Here is an 18,227-nt window from a genome sequence, read left to right as displayed (position 1 = left end):
GCAATGGTTTTAACTGTTGCGTTAGATATCTATCGCAACGATTTACAGTGTCTAATGCAACAATTTATAAAAAACGTTGTCATAGGCCTAGTAATTATCGCTGGACCAAATAATTGTTCCTTGGCTTTTGGAGCTTAAGTTTTTAAAGCCCACGGCCCTGACCACTTAACGAAATATCTCCCTCTCAACTCTGGAAGACTTTTGGTCCTGACCGCTGTAGGCGTATAAAATTGCTTATAGGTCCCTTAGCATAGCTCGGCACAAACCGACGAACCAACGAGACGACGAGGTTAACAAATCGCACGCAAACAATGAAATAGATCCACTCGCGTGCGGAATCAAGCTAACGGGTTGAAGAGTCAACGAGTCATCCATCAAAGGGCAGACTCGGACGAATCACGATCGAATCAAGATCAGTTTCGGACTCGAACTCAGAAGTGGATTTACTGCCAAATCAGGAATCAGATTTACTGCCAAATCAGGTCAACGATTCAAGTCCGGATAAATCAACCACAGAACCGGATCACAGACTGAACCGAAAACGGAAAACGACGGAAAACCACGCCTAAAGGGGGGCTCGGCCGAAACCAAGCCACCTAAGGGTGGCTCGGTGTGCCGGCCCAGTTCTGTGCGCAGGCACAGTTCAGAGAGCCTATAAATAGGCCCCCCTTGGTTCATTTGTAAAGGTTGGAATTTTTGGAGGCGAAGCCCTGCTGGATTGAAGACTCAGATCTAAAAAAAAGATCCAAGCTTTGGGACTTCGAGGACTTGTTCATCCAGATCTGGTGCTCGGCGATCGTCAACGCCAAATAAGGCGAGAGTTCGAGAGGACCGGATCTCAGATCTACGCAGGCGTACTCCGGATCAAAGCTTGGTCTTTGATCCCGAGAATTAAAGGCTACTATTTCCTTGGCGAAATAGTACCCTCGGCTATTATTTCCTTGGCGAAATAATACCCGTCATACTGCGTAGAGCCGATCGGATCTAGATCTCGCGGTGGTCCACGGATAAACCCCGGCGCAGGCAAAGAACCCACAAAGAGAGCGACCGCAAAACAGGAGCTCGTGATTTGTTCAACAAAAGAGAAAAGTTGTAATTTTTATTTTCTTTTTTGATCTCGTTGTAACCGGATCTTATAAAAAGACCGGATTTTTATAATCGAAAAACAGTTACAAGAGTGCAATGGAATCAATGAAGAAAGACACGATTTTTCCCGCGAACAACCGCTTAACGAAATCCATAAAAATTTCCGCTCCCTAAAATCGCCATGGCCAAAATTTTCCGCTCCCTAAAATCGTCGTGGCCAAGATCAACATATAATCGTCGATCTCATCACTGATTCTCATCTCCACTCTCTTCACCTGGATTTCGATTTCGAAAACCCTAGAATCCTTCTTCGAGTCCATGAGCAAGGTCGATTTGATACAAGGGAAGCCCTAGCGATCCTCTCAACCTCGATCTTCATCTAATCTCAAGTAAGTTCGTGATTATTTAAGTATGTTTTTAGAAATTTCTGCGTGGATCGATTGATTTTCAGAAAAAATTATGCTAGATTGCAGGGGCTTTTTTCATCAGTGATATCTGAATTTCTAGATTGGTTCTAGATTTGATCTATTTCTCTAGAATTCGTGCATTATAAATTCAATTGATGTCAATTGTAGTCAAATTTGCTAATTTTCTTGGTGCACGTTGGGCAGAAAATAAGGGAAAATGCTGAAAGTTTTGAATAAAGAAAAGAAATGCATTGAATCTAAAGCCTCCAAATCTCGAGAGAATAGGGTTTCAGAGGTAATCTCACTCTGGCGCTCAAATCCCTTTTCATCTCTCTGACGTTTGAAATGAAACCCGTGTTTTTGTTGTTAATCATCGTTGATATGCCGTGAGAAAGTTACAATTTTTACTTTTTTTTAAATGCTCGTTCCTTCTCAATTTGTGCCTTTTAATCAAATTGCAGAATTTTGTATCATAAACTGAAGAAAGGGAACATACGTTTTTATTCTGCTAGTAACAAAAAAAATTTAACAAACTTTTACGGGATTAATTGAATTCAAAATGTATAATCAGTAGTCAGAAAGAATAACGTCGCATGTTGTAATTTGGCAAATATGAACTTGTAGGATGTTGACAAAGCTTTTTCTACTTTTACCGCAGCGGAGAGAGAAAGGCTATATCAGATGATTATTCAGGTAACTTTTGTACATTTCCAATGTCTATCTTATGACCGATAATGCAAATTAGGAGTAAAAATTGCTATCTTCAGACAATTGCAATTTTCTGGCTAATAGGAGACATGATTAATGCATTTTCCCCCTTTTATCTTGTTTATTTTAAAGCAATCTCCCTGTTAGATTGTAAAATAACACCATTCCACAAAAGCCAATAATACATGTACTTGTACTTTTTAGCTAGTAACAAAGTTCTATGTTGTTTTTATGTCTTAAAATTAGGCGTTTGAAATGTTTCCGATTCCAGGTATATGATTCCCTGGAACATCGATTAGTTGTTGCTGAGGCAGCTCAAAGGTTGAGGCTTCGATTCCAGGTATATGATTCCCTGGAACATCGATTAGTTGTTGCTGAGGCAGCTCAAAGGTTGAGGCTTCCTCTTCTTTCTAAAGATGGGGAAATTCATGAGGAGGAGATTGAGAAGTGCAGTTTGATGTCAAGAAGTTCTCTTGACAGCACAACAACTAGCATTACTCCCTGCTTTAGCTCAAACTCAACAAGTTACAACAATAGCTATGCAAGTAATAGTAGTATGCTAAATGCCTCTCTTATTTACAATGTTATATTTAAGTGCGTTGATCAATCTTCATTCCCTCATAAACCACACAGGGCGCTTAGTTAATTTGCAAATAAATCATAATTTCATTCTCTCTTTGACAGGAAAAGTAAAGGATGGTAACAATGGAGACATTGCCGATAATCATTATCATCTCTATGAGGTGCATCTTCATTATGTTTCAATGTGTGAAGACTATTTCAGAAATTTTGGGGGTAAAACTTTTATTTTCAGGATTAGATCAGCGAGTTGATGATTTAGAGCTTGTTCTTGAACAGGAAGATGTCAACTTGATGCATTCTCTGGGTGTTAACTCGTATAGATTTTCGATATCATGGTCTAGAATTCTTCCAAGTGAGTTTACTATCTGATTAGCTCCAATATTTGCTACTATATAAAACCTGACATATTAATGGAAGATTTGCTTGTCAATAGGAGGTCGGTTTGGAGAAATTAATCAAGTGGGCGTAGCATTCTACAATAACCTTGTTGATTCCCTCTTGCTCAGAAGTAATTTCTTTAGCTTCCTTGTAATTTTAAATGAATAAGTTAAAGACAAAAATTTTGTGTTATGAATAATAAACTCTCGCTGCTTCTGTTATTGCCTTCTCTTTCATGACTCTGGAGCAGGAATACAACCATTTGTGACATTGAATCATTTTGATATACCACAAGAGCTTGAAACGCGATATGGTGCATGGCTTAGTCCGAAGATACAGTAAATTCCTTTTTCATTTTGTTGCGACTTGTCACTCTCTCTATATAAATTTTGTTACATCGCAATTGCATTAATCTAATCATCTTTTTATATGATAAATCTTGCGGTGAAATTTGGAGACATAAATGCATCTCCTCATGTGTGGGGACTCCTAACATCGGTTTCCTTTTTTCAGGAAAGATTTTGCATATTTCGCGGAAGTATGTTTCGAGGAATTTGGTGATAGAGTAAAGTTTTGGAGCACATTTAATGAGCCAAACCTTATGCTGAAATTTGGTTATCTCAACGGTGATAGAGTAAAGTTTTGGAGCACATTTAATGAGCCAAACCTTATGCTGAAATTTGGTTATCTCAACGGTAAGCACCCTCCTGGTCGTTGTTCAGAACCATTTGGAAATTGTTCTTTCAGGGATTCTTCAACCGAACCGTATATCGCTGCACATAATATCATATTATCCCACGCAAGGGCTGTTGGCATCTACAAAAACATCTACCAGATAAAAATGTCAATATGCTGCATGCTTTTCATTGACACGAAGTGGTTATTAATGTGAAATCAATTATTAAGGCGAAACAAGGAGGCTCTATTGGAATTGTAATTATGACCCAGTGGTATGAACCTCTCAGAAATATCACAATAGACATTTTGGCAGCTCAGCGGGCACTCTCTTTTGAAATGGCTTGGTAATATCAAGTTTGTTTGAAGAAGTTAATAGAAAGATTTCACTCATATATATGTGTCATATTTATTAAATGAAATATTGAAGTTACTTTTTGGCTTTATAAGGTTCCTGGATGCTTTACTACAAGGTGATTATCCTATTGAAATGCGTCGAGTCCTTGGATCAAGGCTACCCACATTCACAGATGAAGAGAAGACCAAATTACGAAAGGGAGTGGATTTCATAGGAGTCAATCACTACACAAGTCTTTATGTGAAGGATTGCATGTTTTCTCCATGCGAGCTGGATAAATTTTCAGGAAATGCGCTAGTATTCGCCACCTCACAAAGAAATGGGGTGCTTATTGGAGCTTCGGTAAGCGCCAAGAAAAATAGTAGACAGAGATTATCAAAAGTTTAGACGCAATATTAGATTGTTTATTGGCTATCATTTATAAATATGATTTCATGTTGTAGACCGGGATGCCAACTATGTTTGTGGTTCCACATGGCATGGAGAAGGTGATCATGTACTTCATGCAAAGATACAACAACACACCTACGTACATTACTGAAAATGGTGTGCGCTGAAAATCTTTTTTTTTTTACTTTGAGAAAAGTGTAGGACATATCATGCAAAGATACAACAACACACCTATGTAAGCATGCTACAAAGCAATAAGGAGAAAGCCATTGATCCATGTGATCAAGTCCCTGAGTCAATTGTTCAAGCAATAACAAAGAAGGTGGTGGCCAATTTTATTATTCCCCAATATCTTTTGCAGAAGTTTCTGGTTGGTGTTATCTTGATGGTCCCTTGCTATGCCATTGAATCGGTATTGTTTCTGCTCCCAGCTATATTTATCAATTTTTGTATCATATGCAAACTATTTGAAATTAGTCCTTCAAATTATTTAATTGCTATTTGGTCCCTTTTTTAAGCTATTTGAAATTGGTCCCTCAAATAATTGAAATTGCTAATATGGCCTTTGATACTTAAGTTATTTTGAAATTAGTTGTTTAAATAAAGAGTAGAATTGCAATTCAAATGACAAATTTGAAACAACTTACGGCAATTGACGGGTCTAATAGAAATCTCGATACGCAACAACTCCATATGTAGCAGTCACCTGCAACGCACATGCTCCTCACTAGTTCTTAGGAAAATAATTAGAGCAATATTTAAAGGGCATTTAGAGGTGGAAAAAGTACTGTAGCCACTGGTAATACTTTATGTTGAAGGACATTTTTTATTACCAGAACACAATCTGGTATCTGTCCAGAAAACATACGCTGGACGAGTTGTAGGCACATTGCTCTAAGGTGCCAGCAGTTTAAGCAATTGGGTGCGCCTTGCTATCTTCGTTGTTATTTTTTAGCTTGATTTGGATTTTTTTTAATTTTGTTTTTTTGTCTGTGAAATTACAGGAGCAGAAGTTTCTGGTTGGTGTTATCTTGATGGTCCCTTGCTATGCCATTGAATCGGTATTGTTTCTGCTCCCAGATATATTTATCAATTTTTGTATCATATGCAAACTACTTCAATTAGAGAAATATATCATAACTTTCAAATCAGTAGAACGCTGCCCATGTGCTTTCAGAAAAGTATGTGATAGTTTTGTGATAATACCTCAAAGAGTCTATGGTAGTCACTGAGGACGGCATAACTAAACCTATTTAGTATAAACCTTAATGAAGTGAAGATTTCGGTGTCAGAAACTATTCCCCTATTTCAGATTATCTGTATTCGTTTATTTGTGCTGTGTTTCTGGGATGTGTCATTAGTTTTACATTGACCCAGTGTTGTAGACCCAAAGATACAAGGGGCTATGAAACATATATGTTATTAAAGACTAACTAAGCCCCCAACCAATCGGCCTTCATCTAAGCATTCAGAATGCATTTTATGTATCAAGTAACTGTCATATGCACTTAAATGTTCTATACAATCTTTATGTGTAATCTATATCTATATAGATGAAACTTAACTGCAGTGAGATTAGACTGGGCTCAAACCTAGACAAGAAACTGGTAGCTTCGTCAAACAAGTGTCTGTTTGGTTCCGTTTTATTTAGTTTCAATCTATAAAGAGAGCCCAACATGCAGCTCCAACGAATTATATCCTTTCAGCAAACTGTTTATTTCGCTGCAAGTGAAAATGCAACATTTATTGTAAGCGATCTGCATGCAGCACTTCCTGTTAAGGAAGCTGTGCCGAATCCTTTTTACAATAAACCGCGTCAAATCCTTTTTACTTCCAAAAACTCGCAGCATCTGCTGCGGCCATCGCGAGTATCCTGGTTGTGAAAGAAAGGGTACAGAGTGGACAGATATCCATAGAGCACATTGGGACAAACTCCATGATAGCTGATCCTCTTACTAAGGGATTGCCACCTAAGGTCTTTCATGAGCATACTGCTCATATGGGTGTGGTATTATTTGAGGATATTATGTTTTAGTGGGAGTTTGTATTTGTGGTGCTTTATGTTTGGTTGTATTGTCTGATCAGAATAAAGTATTCAGTTAAGACACTCTGTTACATTATGTTTGGTTTTGACCTCACTAAGGAGGACCAGTTGAAAATAGACATGTACTGATCACATTGCATGTAATTTTCATGCTGCACATCCATGATTGATCTATGTCGTTTGATTGTATTGGTATATGTGACCATTGATGGGTCGAGTCACGATAAATGTGACGAAGGCCGCTTTGATCCTATATTGATATAGTCAATGGACGAGATTGTTCGGAAATACCCTTTCAGTGATAGCATTTTTTGAGCTCATAAGGTTATACACAATTTAAGGAATCATATGGTGCCCAAGTGGGAGATTGTTGGATTTAATCTAATAAATCTATTTGTGGGCACATATGATTAATCAATGTGTATTGCTATCTTTCAGGATAACCCACTAAAGTGATCAATTAAGTTGGGTTAATTAGGTATTTAAATAAGTCATGGGGTTATATGTGCAGATACCAGGTTGTAATTGTGATTTGTTGAGGGGCCAAATTGCAAATGTACAACATCTATAAATAAGGGGTTATGGTCCCTAACCTAGGGTTACATTCTCTAATTCTCTTCACCCCCATCTAGAGAGAGAAATTTGGTTAGAGAGAACCCTAATGTTAGAAGATCCAAAACCCATCTCAGGTTCATCTATGGATTCAGGTATAAGCTTCCGCTCTTTTGATTATTGATAATCTCTTCGAATTAATCATGGCTATATGGTTTTAGATCTAAAATTTTATGTAGATCTAACAAGTGGTATCAGAGCCACCTTGATTAATTCTTAGGGATTTAAGTTCTTAAAATTGGGTTTTTTGATCTTAAAATCTCTGTTTTTTGGTTAAGATCTGTTCTCGGATGAACAGTAATGTTCGGATGAACAGTTATGGTTTTATTTTTTGGATGAACAGTAAAGTTTTTCCTGGATGAACAGTAACATTTTGGAATTTTTGGATTTTTTTTCTTTGCTTTTTTCTTGGATCTGGATCAAGAAAATTTTTTCGATTCTGGATCTGTTTTTGAAAATAAAAATCAAAGTATTTTTTGGGTTTGATCGGCGACGGTTTCAGTTTGAAACCCTAAGGGTTCGTGCGTGAAAACGTGGCGAAAATTAAGGAGGTGGTTACCTCAAACGAACTTCGCGTTCGTTCTCAAGTGAGCTTCACGCTCAAACTTAACCGAACTTCGCGTTCAGTTCTTAAGTGAGCATCACGCTCAAATCAAACGAACCTCGCGTTCGTTCTAAGGTGAGCCTCACGCTCAATTCAAGTCAAACCTCGCGTTCGTATTTCAGTCGAACCTCGCGTTCGTTTTCAGTCGAACCTCGCGTTCGTACTTCAGTCGAACCTCGCGTTCGTTCTCAAGTTGAACCTCGCGTTCATTTTTCAAACGAACCTCGCGTTCGTTCTCAAGTTGAACCTCGCGTTCTTTTTCAAACGAACCTCGCGTTCGTTCTCAGACGAACCTCGCGTTCGTACTTAAGTGAGTCTCGTACTCAATACAGTCGAACCACGCGTTCGAAGTCAAGCGAACTTCGTGTTCACTATGGTTAAGCCTCGGCTTTTCATGGGTCCACTTTGGTATACTTAATTTATTTAATTAAGTTATGGGCCCTAATTAAGCTATGAGACCCCAAATTAAGTTTTTTTTGGAAATTCAGTTGATTTAAATTAAAATTTTTTAATTTAAATCTATTTTGATTTTTAATCAATTATTTAATTCAAATATTATGACACTAAGGTATTAAGGTTGTCTCTCACTCCAATTGATTAATTAAAACAAGAAGTTGCCAAAGTAACCTCTCTTGTGTAGATTGTTCATGAGGAATGTGAGATGTTTGTGTGTATACTTTCGTGTAAATATTTAATCGGCCCAAAGGAAGGTTAATATTTATTTAGACTGTATACACATCTGCGATGATAAGCGTGTGACAATTATAAGGTTTACATGTGAATAATGAATCGATCCAAAGATAGTTTCATTATTTGACATGAGTTATTGTCAATGTTTGATCATTGCAATAAGGTATCATTTATAAGTTAATATTACTGTCCAAAGACTTGATATTAATGTTGTGCCCGATATCTTGGATGGGGATTGTCATTATTTGAATTTTATTGATTATGGTTATTGATGTGAGCATTTTTGTTTTATTTCAGCTAATGCATCTGCTGCAACAATTTCTGCTAACATCAACTCAATTCCCATGCTAAATGGGACAAACTTCAAGGTTTGGAAAGAGAACATATTAATTGTTCTTGGCTGCATGGATCTTGACTATGCATTAAGAACTGAACAACCCCAACCTCTCAATGCGGAAAGCACTCCTGATGTAAAGAAGGAGCATGAGAAGTGGGAGCGTTCAAATCGCATGAGTCTTATGATCATTAAGCGCGGCGTTCCGGAACCCTTTAGGGGCATAGAATCCGAAGGGATTACTAAGGCTAAAGATTTCCTTGCCAAAATTAAGAAGCGTTTTGCTAAAAACGATAAGGTAGAAACAAGCATGCTTTTAGCTCGCTTGATTTCAATGAAGTATAAGGGCAAAGGAAATATCAGGGAGTACATTATGGAAATGTCTCATATTGCTTCAAAACTTAAGACACTTAAACTCGATCTTTGTGATGAGTTATTGGTGCATCTGGTTTTGTTGTCTCTTCCTGCACAATTTAATCAGTTTAAGGTCAGTTATAACTGCCAAAAGGAGAAATGGACTCTAAATGAGCTCATTTCATACTGTGTGCAAGAAGAAGACAGGTTGAAGCAAGATAAGACAGAAAGTGCTCATTTGGCCTATGCCTCTAAGGATAAGGGCAAGAAAAGGAAGAATGATAAGGAAGCAGCTAAGGGTCCAGTTGAGAAGAAACAACATAAGGATAATCAGGGTTGTTTCTTCTGTAAGAAGCCTGGACATGTAAAGAAGGACTGTACAAAATATCACGCCTGGCGTGATAATAAGGGTACGTTCCTTGCTTTGGTCTGTTCTGAGGTTAATTTAGCTTCAGTACCTAGAAACACTTGGTGGTTAGACTCTGGTGCTACTACTCACATAAGTGCTTCTATGCAGGGTTGCCTGAGCTACCGAAAGCCAAGTGATGTTGAAAGACACATCTTTGTGGGCGACGGACAATCGGTAGATGTGGAAGCAATTGGGCACTTTAGGTTGTTGTTAGGAACTGGTTCTTATTTGGATTTGAAAGATACTTTTGTAGTACCGTCTTTTAGACGGAATTTGGTTTCTGTTTCTGTATTGGACAAATCAGGTTATTCTTGTTCATTTGGAAACAGTCAATTCAGTTTATCTTTTAATTCAAATGTTGTGGGAACCGGTTACTTGAGTATTTATGACAACCTATATTTGCTTGATACAATTGCTTCTTACAATGAATCCTTGCATGTGGAATCACGTGGTACTAAGCGTAAATTAAATAAGGAAAATTCGGCGACATTATGGCATAAGCGCTTAGGTCATATCTCAAAAGGTAGAGTTGAGCGTCTTGTGTCTGATGGCATTTTGGATTCCCTTGATTTTTCGGACTTCGACGTATGTGTTGAATGTATCAAGGGAAAACAGACCAAAGTGAAGAGATTAGGTGCCAACAGATCTTCGGATGTCTTAGAATTGATACATACGGATATTTGTGGGCCATTCCCTACGGAATCCTGGAATGGTCAACAATATTTTATATCATTCATAGACGATTACTCACGTTATGGGCACCTATATCTTATTCATGAAAAATCTGAGTCTCTGGACATGTTCAAAGCCTATAAAGCTGAAGTTGAGAATCAACTCAACAGAAGAATTAAAACCGTCAGATCTGATCGTGGTGGTGAGTACTACGGTAGATATGATGGTTCAGGTGAACAACGTCCAGGACCATTTGCTAGATACCTAGAGGAATGCGGTATCGTCCCACAGTACACTATGCCGGGTTCACCTAGCATGAATGGTGTAGCTGAAAGACGAAACAGGACTCTTAAGGATATGGTAAGAAGTATGATTGCTCATTCTTCTTTACCAGAGTCACTCTGGGGAGAAGCACTTAAGACAGCAGCTTACATTCTGAATAGAGTACCAAGTAAAGCAGTTGCTAAAACACCTTATGAGCTTTGGACTGGTCGAAAGCCCAGTTTAAAGCATTTACATATTTGGGGATGTCCAGCTGAGGCAAGGCCTTATAGGCCGAATGAAAAAAAATTGGACTCCAAAACAGTTAGCAGCTACTTTATTGGGTACTCTGAACGCTCTAGGGGCTATAAGTTTTATGATCCCACACTAAGGAATATTTTTGAGACGGGAACAGCAACATTCTTTGAGGATGTTGAGTTTGGGGGAGAAATAAGGTTAGAGACATTGCTTTTGAGGAGGAATCTTTGAGGATGTTGAGTTTGGGGGGAGAAATAAGGTTAGAGACATTAGTTTTGAGGAGGAATTGGCTTCAGATCCAATCCATACAGTTACTTTTGACAATATTCAGGTTCCTATACCTGTTGTTGCTCAAGAAGTAAATCCGGAACCTCAAGATGATAATGTTGAACAACTCCCTGTTCTAGAAGAACAAACTCAACAACCTCAAGAACCAGTGCCATTAAGGAGATCCACGAGAGAAAAGAGAAATGCTATTTCGGATGATTATATTGTATTTCTTCAAGAACATGAGGAAAGTAATGGAATGTTAGAAGATGATCCAATCAACTTCTCTCAGGCCATGAAAAGTTCTAACTCTCAACAGTGGATTGATGCCATGAATGAAGAGTATAAGTCTATGCAAGACAATAAGGTTTGGGAACTTGTCCCATTACCAGAAGGTGCAAAACCAATTGGTTGTAAATGGATTTTTAAAACCAAGCGGGATGCAAACGGTAATGTGGAGAGGTATAAGGCACGTCTTGTGGCTAAAGGCTATACTCAAAAGGAAGGCATTGATTATACAGAGACTTTCTCTCCGGTTTCATCGAAAGACTCTTTCAGAACAATCATGGCACTTGTTGCTCATTTTGATCTTGAGTTACATCAGATGGATGTTAAGACTACATTTCTCAATGGTGACATTGATGAGATGATCTATATGGTGCAACCAGAAAACTTTGTGTCAGGAGACCCAAAGAATATGGTTTGCAAATTAAGGAAATCCATCTATGGACTCAAGCAAGCTCCTCGTCAATGGTATCATAAGTTTCAACAAATAGTTATCTCGTTCGGTTTTGAGATGAACATTGTTGATGACTGTGTATATCACAAGTTCAGTGGGAGTAAGTATATTTTTCTGGTTCTGTATGTCGATGACATCTTGCTTGCCACTAATGATATAGGCATGTTGCACGAAACCAAGAGATTTCTATCAAAGAATTTTGAGATGAAAGATCTTGGGGACGCCTCTTTTATATTAGGGATCCAGATACATCGAGATCGCTCTCGGGGTATTCTTGGATTATCACAAAAGAGCTATATCGATAAGGTACTTAAAAGGTTTGGCATGCAAGATTGCAGACCAGGTGACACCCCTGTTGCTAAAGGAGACAAGTTTAGTCTCAATCAGTGCCCTAAAGGTAACCTTGAAATTCAGGAAATGCAGAAGATTCCTTATGCTTCGGCTGTAGGAAGTCTAATGTATGCTCAGGTATGTACGCGTCCGGATATTGCGTACATTGTTGGGATGTTAGGCAGATACTTAAGCAACCCTGGTATGGATCATTGGATAGCAGTCAAAAGGGTTATGAGGTATCTTCAGAAAACAAAAGATTACATGCTCACATACAGAAAATCAGAGAAATTAGAGGTCATTGGGTATTCGGACTCTGATTTTGCTGGATGCCAAGATAGCAGGAAGTCTACATCAGGCTACATTTATATGTTAGCAGGAGGAGCTATATCATGGAAAAGTGTCAAACAAACACTAGTAGCTTCCTCCACTATGGCAGCAGAATTTGTAGCTTGCTATGAGGCATCCAATCAGGGAATATGGCTGCGAAATTTTGTCACGGGACTGCGCATTTTGGAAAATGTTGAAAGACCACTAAGGCTATATTGTGACAATAAATCTGCAGTAATGTATTCCAATAACAACAGGAGCTCAACTAAGTCAAAACATATTGACATTAAGTTCCTGGTTGTGAAAGAAAGGGTACAGAGTGGACAGATATCCATAGAGCACATTGGGACAAACTCCATGATAGCTGATCCTCTTACTAAGGGATTGCCACCTAAGGTCTTTCATGAGCATACTGCTCATATGGGTGTGGTATTATTTGAGGATATTATGTTTTAGTGGGAGTTTGTATTTGTGGTGCTTTATGTTTGGTTGTATTGTCTGATCAGAATAAAGTATTCAGTTAAGACACTCTGTTACATTATGTTTGGTTTTGACCTCACTAAGGAGGACCAGTTGAAAATAGACATGTACTGATCACATTGCATGTAATTTTCATGCTGCACATCCATGATTGATCTATGTCGTTTGATTGTATTGGTATATGTGACCATTGATGGGTCGAGTCACGATAAATGTGACGAAGGCCGCTTTGATCCTATATTGATATAGTCAATGGACGAGATTGTTCGGAAATACCTTTTCAGTGATAGCAATTTTTGAGCTCATAAGGTTATACATAATTTAAGGAATCATATGGTGCCCAAGCGGGAGATTGTTGGATTTAATCTAATAAATCTATTTGTGGGCACATATGATTAATCAATGTGTATTGCTATCTTTCAGGATAACCCACTAAAGTGATCAATTAATTTGGGTTAATTGGGTATTTAAATAAGTCATGAGGTTATATGTGCAGATACCAGGTTGTAATTGTGATTTGTTGAGGGGTCAAATTGCAAATGTACAACATCTATAAATAAGGGGTTATGATCCCTAACCTAGGGTTACATTCTCTAATTCTCTTCACCCCCATCTAGAGAGAGAAATTCGGCTAGAGAGAACCCTAAGGTTAGAAGATCCAAAACCCATCTCAGGTTCATCTATGGATTCAGGTATAAGCTTCCGCTCTTTTGATTATTGTTAATCTCTTCGAATTAATCATGGCTATATGGTTTTAGATCTAAAGTTTTATGTAGATCTAACAAATCACTTTTATATTGTGTATTAAAATTTGACTTGGCCATGTTCTTAAAAAGATTGTTTAGGTAATTGAATACTATAATTATTTTGACGTAGGAAACCAAGAACAGCTTCGATTGAGCAGTTGCAATAGCTCGATTAAAACCGTTGTGATAGCTCGATCCAAACCGCTGCGATAGCTCGATCCAAACTGTTGCGATAGCTCAATCCAAACTGTTGCGTTAGGTCTTTTAAAACTGTTGCAATAGCTCCAACTGTCGCCGTAGCTTTATCAAAACCATACTTATAGCCTACTAAAACCGTTGCGTTAGGTCTTTTAAAACTGTTGCAACAGCTCCAACTGTTGCCGTAGCTCTATCAAAACCATAGCTTTAGCCTACTAAAACCGTTGCGTTAGGTCTTTAAAAACCGTTGTAATATCTAAAAGAACCGTTGCAGTAGCTTAAAAACCGTCGCAATAGCTCAATCAAAACCGCTGCAATAGCTTAAAAACCGTCGCAATAGCTCAATCAAAACTGTTACAATGGCTTAAAAACCGCTTACCTTTTAAAACCGTTGCGTTAGATGCGGGGGCAATGGTTCAAAAACCGTCGTAATAGAGTTCAAAACTGTTACGGTAGAGCTAGGGCAACGGCAGCATATGAGGCGGTTTGAGAACCGTCGCACTTGCTCAAGGGCGACGGTTCCATGGCTAGCGCAACGGTTTTGAACCGTTGCGTTAGAGCAAATATGTGGTAGTGTTTATTTTCTTATCTTTTAGAATGTGAAAAAGGGGTGTATTTATAGGGTTGAGGGAGAGAGAATTCTTTTCAATTTTCCGATGTGGGACTAAAACACAAAGACAAAATTGCCTTTTCTTAATAAATATCCAACACCATTTTCGTGCGGCGACGAATTCTTTCTTATTTTGTTAGGGGAGATGCTTTGTTGTAGGCTCTAGCAGAGGAATACATAGGTGTGAAATTAGGCAGTGGGATGTTTTTTTCAGTGAAAATCTCGTTTCAATAGGGGTTTTGATAAAATCTTGAAGCTAAAGTGGTTCTGTCGGGGTTGCTGTTGCTTTGAAAGTTATAGGAGGTTATTTGGTAATCATCCAAAGTTAAGGGGTTTTTTTCTTATATCAAGCCGAGAATAAAGTTAGCTTCTAATTATTGAGTTGGTTTCTAACGAACTATAAAGCGTAACCTAACTAAAAGAAAATAAATAGTTAACATTCATTGTTCTTGCATTATTCACTCATAGGATGCTTCTTCCAGCGTAAGCATAGCATATACGACTCCTATTATATACATGCACACGCATTATTTCTAATTTTTTATTCTTTTCTTCTAAAGCAACAATTTTATAAACATTGGATCCCTCCTCCCGGCTTATTATCCTCTTCATTGCAATATATATTAAATATTGAAATAACTGTGAACCTGAACTGGTTCTTGATTCTATATAACCCGATTCTCTGTTTTCAGTCTTCAACATTGGTCTATATCCACACATAAATGGAGATACATAAACCCATTAGTTTCTCTCATCTAACCTTTCTCCTGCTCTTCTTGGCCTTCTCCTTTCTCTACGAAGTCCACGGAAGCAACACAACAGATTCTCAAGCCTACATTGTCCATGTACAAAAGCCCAAACACACCAAATCCCTCACCTTCAGAGACCGAAGAAATTGGTACATGTCTTTCTTACCAAACACAACCTTAGACTCCGGTGAGCCTCGGATGATCTACACATATAGACACGCGATCAGTGGCTTCGCTGCAATCTTTACCCCCCAAGAATTGCAATCGCTGAAATCTAAACAAGGAGTAGTGAGTGCACATCCTGACTACGAGTGCAAACTCCGAACCACCTACAGCCCAAAGTTCTTGGGCCTGAGCCGGTGGAATGGATTGTGGCCCGACTCAGGTTACGGTGCAGGTCAAGTAATCGGTGTGATCGACACTGGAATTAAGTACAGCCACCCTTCGTTTGACGACAAGCAGATGTCACCGCCTCCGCAACCGCCGACCTGGAAAGGAAAATGCTACTGGAGCCGAGGCGGATGCAACAAGAAGCTGATCGCAGCTACTGGTTTTCATAATGGACGGATAGTTTCTCCGTCGGACAACGACGGGCACGGGACCCACACGGCGAGCACGGCAGCTGGTAGCACCGTCGATGATGCTAATGTCCTTGGTTACGCTAATGGCACGGCTTCAGGCCTGGCGCCCGGAGCTCATCTTTCAGTCTATAAAGTATTGCCTGGGACTTTTATAGATTTGCTCAAAGGTATAGATCAAGCTATCCATGATCAGGTACATGTGCTCTCTATGTCTTTAGGCTATCCCGACCCAATGAAACTTGATGAGGATGAGGTAGCGATCGGATCGTTTGCGGCCGTTACAAAGAAAATCCTCCCTGTTCAAGCAGCGGGAAATGATGGGCCTCTTCCAAGCAGAGTTGATGGAGCTCCATGGATCCTAACCGTTGGGTCGAGCGCCATGGACAGAAGGGTAAGATCAATAGTAGAGCTCGGAGATGGCCGAGAATTCTATGGGGAATCGGCTTATCAGCCAGATAACTTCCCTTCCACTCAGTTTCCTTTGATTTATCCATATGGCGTCCTGAAATCAGAGGATTCGAAGAAATGCCGGGGTAATTCTCTAAAATTGATCAACGTCAAAGGTAAGATTGTGCTGTGTGGAGCCAGTGGGGATTATAAGGAGAATGTGGAAGCCAGCGATCTCGTTAAAAAGGCCGGTGGCGTGGCCGTTATAGTCATGAGCCAGCCGTGGATGGGAATCGAACGGACTCCGATGCTTTTCTCCATCCAGCTTCTCGTGTTACCTTCAACGACGCGTTGGAAATTATAAACTATGTCGACCAGGCATCAAATCCGACCGCAGCGATAAAGTTCAACGGAACGCAATTTGGACATCGCCCTGCACCTGTAGTGTCCTCCTTTTCGAATCGAGGGCCTAACCTCTTTAACGGTAACATAATAAAGCCAGACGTTATTGCACCCGGTTCGAACATTCTCGCAGCTTGGCCAACTGAAGTCGGTCCGAATCCTACAGGCACGGATAAGACGTTTATCATGGTAAGTGGAACTTCGATGGCTGCACCTCACGTTTCAGGGATCGTGGCTCTCCTCAAGCACAATCATCGACATTGGTCGCCCGCTGCGATTAAATCAGCCATCATGACAACAGCCTACACCAAAGACCAAGACGGTAATCCCATAAAAGATGAATATGACGGTAAAGATGCCGGAGTTTTCACGATGGGCGCGGGTCATGTCGACCCGGTGGCAGCTAATGATCCGGGTCTGATATATGATATTGACCCGCACGATTACATCCGATACCTTTGTGGGATGAAACTTACGGATTTGGAGGTATCGACAATTGCTCGTGGCCCGATTGTGTGTTCTCAAGTTCAAGCTATTGAGCCTGAGCAATTGAACTATCCTTCAATTTCGGTGTATCTCGGAGCTAAATCGGTATCGAAGACTGTGAATCGAACGGTGACGAACGTTGGTGATGCTAACTCGGTTTACACGGTGAAGGTTGATAATCCAGAGGGAGTGGATGTGGATGTTTCCCCCATTACCCTTACATTCACTAATGAAGGTGAAAAGCAAGATTTTACTGTGACATTGAGTATTCAAGGAGTTCCACCCAAAGCAGACAAAGTTTCAGAAGGGCAACTGGTATGGGATTCTGGCAAGTATTTTGTGAGGAGTCCTATTGCAGTTACATTTACCTGAGATCCCAAAGAGCCGTAAAGTTGTTGAAATAAAAATAGGTAAGTAAACACATGGAACTTGGTGTGCATTTACATAATAGTCTTGAAATGGGTATTGCAGATATCATAACAGAAGAAGTATGTCATGAAAATGGCAATGTCCATTGCTCTATATAAATTATAATATAAATCTTCAGATAAATCCAAACGATCACTTTGTTTCGATATACAAATTTGTGAAAATTTCTCTTCAAGTAGGTGGAGGACTCCCATTCAAATTCGTATTACTAATGTATGCCTTATATATTGGCCAACTTCTACCTTTTCTCTCCTAAAGCACAATTTCTCTCCTAGCTGCGATAAGCAATTTTGATGCCAATTATAGAAGGTCACATATAAATCCATATAGCCTATGTCCACTTCAAAGGAGATTCACAAGCTCGTCAATTTCTCTCATCTAACCTTTGTTTTGTCCTTCTTACTGTCTTTCTCTCTCTTTGAAATCCATGAAAGCAACGCAACAGATTCTCAAGCCCGAACACACTAAATTCCTCAGCATTAGAGATAAAAAAATTTGGTATGTCTTCATTGCCAAACACAACCTCAAACTCTGGTGAGCCTTGGATGGTCTACGCATATCGACATGCTATCAGCGGCTTCATTGCGAATCTGACGCCAGAGTAATTGCAGGCGACAAAATCTAAACCAGGAGTACTAAGTGTGTATCCTGAACACGAATGCGAACTCCAA

The 18,227-nt window shown here is 39.3% G+C and overlaps 3 protein-coding genes across 12 annotated transcripts; all 3 read left to right on the top strand.

Annotated features, from left to right (window-relative positions):
* LOC109826064 (probable inactive beta-glucosidase 14) lies at nucleotides 1,229–4,530 on the top strand. 10 transcript variants are annotated; one of them, XM_020393023.1, is made up of 12 exons: nucleotides 1,229–1,475; nucleotides 1,698–1,788; nucleotides 2,118–2,186; nucleotides 2,473–2,522; nucleotides 2,592–2,755; nucleotides 2,886–2,944; nucleotides 3,060–3,135; nucleotides 3,217–3,291; nucleotides 3,412–3,499; nucleotides 3,675–3,743; nucleotides 3,813–3,856; nucleotides 4,309–4,530. In XM_020393023.1, the coding sequence occupies exons 2-12, from the start codon at nucleotides 1,711–1,713 to the stop codon at nucleotides 4,311–4,313; spliced, it is 777 nt and encodes a 258-aa protein (XP_020248612.1). In that variant the 5' UTR covers nucleotides 1,229–1,475; nucleotides 1,698–1,710; the 3' UTR covers nucleotides 4,314–4,530. The 10 variants fall into 10 exon arrangements, with proteins under 10 accessions (XP_020248612.1, XP_020248611.1, XP_020248608.1 ...); XM_020393022.1 differs by lacking the exon at nucleotides 4,309–4,530 and adding an exon at nucleotides 4,068–4,301; XM_020393019.1 differs by lacking the exon at nucleotides 4,309–4,530 and having other exon boundaries at nucleotides 2,152–2,186; nucleotides 3,675–3,775; nucleotides 3,845–4,061.
* Nucleotides 15,245–16,603, top strand: LOC109826410 (subtilisin-like protease SBT1.4). The gene has a single exon (XM_020393443.1). It carries the CDS (start codon nucleotides 15,245–15,247, stop codon nucleotides 16,601–16,603), a length of 1,359 nt encoding a protein of 452 aa, XP_020249032.1.
* LOC109825848 (subtilisin-like protease SBT1.5) lies at nucleotides 16,797–17,508 on the top strand. Its single transcript, XM_020392751.1, has one exon. The coding sequence runs from the start codon at nucleotides 16,828–16,830 to the stop codon at nucleotides 17,497–17,499; it is 672 nt and encodes a 223-aa protein (XP_020248340.1). The 5' UTR covers nucleotides 16,797–16,827; the 3' UTR covers nucleotides 17,500–17,508.

This window comes from Asparagus officinalis, chromosome 10 (genome assembly GCF_001876935.1).
Source record: "Asparagus officinalis chromosome 10, Aspof.V1, whole genome shotgun sequence".
Classification (NCBI taxonomy): domain Eukaryota; kingdom Viridiplantae; phylum Streptophyta; class Magnoliopsida; order Asparagales; family Asparagaceae; genus Asparagus; species Asparagus officinalis.
Note: the sequence above shows the minus strand (reverse complement) of the source record. Positions and strands in the feature narration are given on the sequence as shown.